Source organism: Brachionichthys hirsutus, chromosome 2 (assembly GCF_040956055.1).
Source record: "Brachionichthys hirsutus isolate HB-005 chromosome 2, CSIRO-AGI_Bhir_v1, whole genome shotgun sequence".
Taxonomy (NCBI): Eukaryota; Metazoa; Chordata; class Actinopteri; order Lophiiformes; family Brachionichthyidae; genus Brachionichthys; species Brachionichthys hirsutus.
The window spans coordinates 1,425,736-1,431,375 of record NC_090898.1 but is presented as its reverse complement, the minus strand read 5'-3'; the positions used below and the strand labels follow the sequence as shown (position 1 = coordinate 1,431,375).

Here is a 5,640-nt window from a genome sequence, read left to right as displayed (position 1 = left end):
TTTGGAATGGATCTGGATCATTTTCCATCTTCCCCACTGTCGCTTTATTACCGGTACAATATATTTATCACTGTCTGCGTCTAATAAGGCTTTAGAATCTTTATGAATGACTGGGAAATGTATATTTGGACGTTAAATAATGAGGTAGTTAAATAAGAAAAGACAATATGAATGAAGTCTAAATTAATGCAGAAAGTAACTATTGGCCTTTGTTTTGGTTTTTTCTTGCACCAGCCTCAAGACCTTTTTACCAGTTCCTCTGATCTGTTTGTTTTACAGTTCAATTCATTCTCTATGTAACAACATAGTTTGTGGACATCATTTGGACTTGCTAATTGTTCTCCACCAAGGCTTGGGCTGGCTCAGGAATGATCAATTGGATATTATTATATAATATAATATATATATATTATTATTATATTGGCTATTTTGATAGTCTATGCAAAAAATATCAGTTCTATTGTCCTTTGTTTCCAGCTAAATTAGATTTTATTCAAGCACTTGTCCATCACTAACCGGTTCTGGAGGACCATCAAGAACCTCAAACATGTCATCAAGAATCTGCCACAGACAGTTCTCTAGAGGAAAGTCATTGTCCACCAGATTGACCAGGAAGTAGTTGTCGTGGATATACTTGATGATCATCCGTGAAGGAGACTCGTCTTCGTAGAGTTTGGCCCACTGCTCAATCCACAAGGCGAAGGCCTCATCCTGAAGGAGACAGGGAGGCTGAGTGAAAGGGAATCCAACTCGTCTCAACAAGTCAACGTAACACAGGGTCCAACTCGTCTCAACAAGTCAACGTAACACAGGGTCCAACTTGTCCCTGCCAAGTCTCAACAAGTCAACGTAACACAGGGTCCAACTTGTCCCTGCCAAGTCTCAACAAGTCAACGTAACACAGGGTCCAACTTGTCTCAAGTCAACGTAACACAGGGTCCAACTTGTCTCAAGTCAACGTAACACAGGGTCCAACTTGTCTCAAGTCAACGTAACACAGGGTCCAACTTGTCCCTGCCACGTCTCAACAAGTCAAGGTAACACAGGGTCCAACTTGTCCCTGCCACGTCTCAACAAGTCAAGGTAACACAGGGTCCAACTTGTCCCTGCCACGTCTCAACAAGTCAAGGTAACACAGGTAAAATACACCCAGGTGTATTAACTGGTGTGAGCGGTTAAACTGGCCGTCCCAGTCATGCTTCCATTAGCGGTTCTATGCCTTACCTTCCAAAACAAGAAGCTGACTGGGTCCACAACGGTAGGCTGAACCACCTCCCTGCCAGGAAAGATGCCCCATGTCACCGCGTTGGGCTGCATGTCATGGGCGTTGGTCAGGTTACGGCCCTGCGAGCCAAAGAGTCGGCGTGACACGCGGATCAGAGGCACTCGCGCGCCCACACGGAACGCCTTCTGTTCACACTCACGTGCACGTTGACGATGTGGTAGTTGACACGCGGCTCATACTTTTTCAGAACTTTGAGGAGAGCGGTCACATTCTCACTGGAGGTGAAGAACTCCAGATAGGCCTGTTAAATGTAGAACCAGAGGGACATGACGTTGACCGCCACGCAATCCAGAGCCAGAACACAAGCAAGCGCCCCCACCTTCTGAAAGACGTAGCCCCCTGCAGACCCCCAGCCCACTACCGGGTCTGTGGAGGGCTTGCCATTGATGTTGGGCTGGGAGTTGATGGTCAGCACCCCTCGTCTGTTCACCTTCTCCAGCTCGTCTTTCAGCAGGTTTGTCTCCGGCGCTAGAGGCTCATCGTTCCACGGCAAACACATCACCTAGCAGAAAAGGTCAAGCAGCCTGAGATATACGAGTGAGCCCTTCTGCTTTCAGTCTTCCACCATTTCTACCTTGCGTCCTTTGCTGTTGGGCTGTCCTGTGATGTAGCAGGTGAAGATCTGATAAACACTGGCCTCATTCTTCAGTTCCTCGCCCCACATTTGTAGCAGCGCCTCTTTGGAGGACTTGCTCTTCAAGTAGAACAGGTAGTAGTCATTTAAGTCACCAAAAGCCGGAGACGCCGAGTTTCCCCTGAGGACAGCAACTTCATTTAGCAGTTTGACAGCAGACCTCACCTCGTTGCCTCGTTAGTCCAGTTTTGAGCACACGTAAAGCCCCAGAACCGAGCTCACCATCTGCCATTGGGAAAGTCGTCCCAGTCCTGGGTTCTGTAGATATAGCTCTTGGGCCTGGATGCCCAGAAGATGGGTCGGACATCTTCTACTTTCCGTTTGGGATGGGCGCTCACCGCCCAGGGAAGAGGCCGTCTGCAAAAAACACAGTGACATCAACTTATACAGAGGGGGGGAACTTTGTTCATTAGTCTGTGTAGTAGTAGTAGTATTTTGAGCACTGTGTGTGGTGAGTAGAGTATGTAATCAATTGTGTATCATTTTATGGCTTTGTCATAAGAATTTTTCTTTTTCTTTAGGTTTTTTGTCAGAATGGACGAATGAAGCGATCAATCATTAAAACCAACTGGACTTGTTTGGTTGAAGACGTTCCCATTCTCATCCAAGAGGCTTCTCCAGAGAGGGGAAACATAGTCTACCAAACTTGAACAAGTCCAGAACCAGAACCAGAACCTCCACAGACAGACCAAACAGGAAGTGACTGACTGACCGGGGGTCTTCTATCCACAGGCTCAGCTGTCGCAGAACCTCTATGGTGGCGACCTCTCGATTCAGGGTGTAGAAATGCAGGCCTGGTACTTTGCCACTGTCCAGCAGCTGGTGACACATCTTGGCTGCCAGTTGGACGCCGTAGTTCCGGATAGCAGCATCGTTGTCTTTGATCGGCTCGATGACCTTGGAGATCTCGTCCGGTACCTCCAGCTTGGACAGCTTGACAAGCTGACGCAGAGAATTGTAACCCTGGAGACAGACGGGGGGGAGTTCCATTTGTCTGGCTTTGGATAAAGTCGGACCGGTTCGCTGCGGGCGCTGAGGTTACTATGACAACATGTGGCCCCCTTCTGGCGGGAGGAAAAGTGAAGAGCCCACAGACATCGCTGCAATTTGATGTATAACCGGAATGGAAATGAAATGCGAGACGATTCAGGAACATTCCACCACACCGGACGGGTCACGCCTGCACCTGCTCGGGGGAACGCCCACGCCTCTGGACGCAACCTACCTGAATAGGAAAGATTCCAGGTAGGATGGGACACGTGATGCCGATTGCCCTGCAGTCATCGAAGAACTTGAGAAAAGTCTCTGCTCTGAAGAAGAGTTGGGTGATGATGAAGTCTGCTCCAGCATCCACCTTCTCCTTCAGGTGTTTGAGATCTTGCTCGTAACTCTCTGCCTCCGGATGGCCGGCGGGGTATCCTGGAGAAAGGGACACGTTTAAAACACCGGCGGACGCAGCGGAAGGAGACCCGCCCCTAATCAAGTCGAGCAGCGTACCTGCAACACAGATGTCAAAGTAATCGTCAAACTCAGAGCGGATATGCTTCACGAGGTCAGTGGCATAGTTGAAGCCGCCCTCCTCTTCCTCCCAGTCTGCTCCTGCTGGGTCTGAGGAGAAACCACGACATTCATTTGACAGCCAGATGTTACAAGGATCCCCGCGGATTCGCTCAAACGACTGGTGAGTTCTACCCCCTCATGAGGAGTCTTTTGGGTTCCCGTAAGAGCTTTCAGTGTGTCCTTGTGAGTGGGAAACGGGTCCAAATGGGTCTTTGAAGGCTGCCGGTCCGTGAGGCATTTGTTACCGGGCCGCAAAGAAAGAACAACTAACGTATACAATTTCCGTTGTATCGATTATTAGCGTCTAAAAGGTGTTTTATTTGGAAAAACGACCAGATTTTCTCCAACGTAACAATCGCGTCTTGAATCGTTGCGAAAAAAAACCCAGCCGTGAACTCGCGAAAATTAATAAAAAGAAACGAAAGTCTTTGGAGATCTTCTTTGCCAAGGAAAAAAGTCCAACTGAGGAGGAAGAAGAGGAGGAAGAGGAGGCGTTGACCTCCAAGAAGAGAAACCAGGACTAAGACTTAAAACTCGGGTTTCTCGGTAAAACAGCTGACTGGCTTCGTTAACGAGCAATGAAGGGTTCAAAACTGCTTCGGGACATAGAGATCAAGAATCTGGATTAAAAGACAAGAATGTGGAATTTATGAAACAAAAAACCATGAAGGACAGAAGTAATTATTGGGACCACAATTTATGGTGAGTAGATGTTGTGTTATTGCAAGTGCATAATATAAAGTTTATTGGTAAGATTATATTCCTCTTTTTAAATTTAATTATGTCTGTAGCTTGGTTGCCCCCGGAGACTGCTGCATGACCCGGTTCTTACGAACAGGCATCGTTACAACCTGTCGCTCGCATTGTGCGCGTCTCATTGCAGGATGGGAAAAACAAATGTTGGCTCGCGAGGGAGACCCGTGTTGACTGACAGGTTTCCGACCTTCCCCCCGGGTGTCTGTCTCGCGTTCATTTAACGACTTATAACGAAGTATAGCGTTGGGTTTCCACGTGGCTAGCGTTAGTTAGCGTTAGCCCTGCGAGGCCCACATCCTGAACGCCGTGGGCGGTGCCGGAGACATTCCCACCGCCATGCGCTCTCTTACCGCCTCTCAGCGCCATGACGTTCTTCAGACCCTGGCGCTTGGCTTTGCCCAGGTAACCGCTAATCTTCTCCTTGGTTTGGTTGCAGCAGGTCAGGTGGAGGACGCTCTCCAGCCCGCAGTAGTTGACCGCTGTGCTGGCGATCATGATGGACGAGGTCTCCTTGTCCGAGCCGGGGTCCCCTGCAGGGTGCCACGTGATGTCTATGAACAGGGGCCCTCCGGAGCCCATGCGGTCGAACCTGAAGGAAGCAGGCCTCATCATAATGACACCACACGGTCGCCGTGGCAACGGAAGACACCAGCGCTCTCGCACACTTCGACAGACTTCTAAGGCAGAACGGTCACCAGTCGGTGGCTGACCCACACGGTCCGAGGCGCCGCCCCCACGCCTGTGGGGTTCGGGTAAATGTGGTGTTAGCGTGGACCGCACCTTGAGATCAGGTTGACGGCGCCGCTGGTTGTGCGGGGCGGAAAGAATTCCAGCGAAAACCATCGGTCGCCGGACTCCATCCTCCTCCGCATCTTGTCCCGCAGCCTCTCGGCGCGGTCCGCCTCCAGCACCGGCGTGGAACACCGGGAGCTCTCCCGGGAGCTCTCCCCGCCGGAGTCGCTCTTGCATGAGGACTTCCAGACGGCCTCCCCCGGCTGAAGCTGGTTCACCATGACGGAAGATCACACTGAGAGGAGAACACAGAACAACCGGGTCGACGTGTCCGAGGACGTGAGCCCAGAGAGGAGGTTCTGTTCCACGCTGACAACAGAACCCTTCCTGGACGTGTTCACGTTCTCCAAGCATTCCGCCAGAGACACTTTAGACTGGAGTCCAATTAAAAACGAATGATGTCAGAACCAGAACCCGAAAACATGGATTTATGACGTCACACCCACGTAATGGCAAACTGCAGTTTAAAGAGGTCCGACAGCTGTTCCTCCGTTTAACCCTTTTCTGCGCGTCATACAACGAGACCGTTGTTGGTTTACACCTGGACCAGGTGCGTGACGCGCTGAGCCCGCCTTCACACCGGCCGGTGGGGGGTGCCGGTACCTCCCCGGCC

General features: G+C 50.5%; 1 protein-coding gene across 1 annotated transcript; it reads right to left on the bottom strand.

The window, feature by feature from the left end:
* On the bottom strand, positions 1-5,248 carry mthfr (methylenetetrahydrofolate reductase (NAD(P)H)). The gene is made up of 11 exons (XM_068746660.1): positions 5,016-5,248; positions 4,586-4,824; positions 3,417-3,527; positions 3,145-3,338; positions 2,632-2,882; positions 2,142-2,276; positions 1,860-2,040; positions 1,605-1,787; positions 1,425-1,526; positions 1,225-1,344; positions 1-711 (listed from the first exon to the last, which is right to left on the bottom strand). Exons 1-11 carry the CDS (start codon positions 5,246-5,248, stop codon positions 490-492), a joined length of 1,971 nt encoding a protein of 656 aa, XP_068602761.1. The 3' UTR covers positions 1-489.
* Between the last annotated feature and the right edge of the window lie 392 nt (positions 5,249-5,640).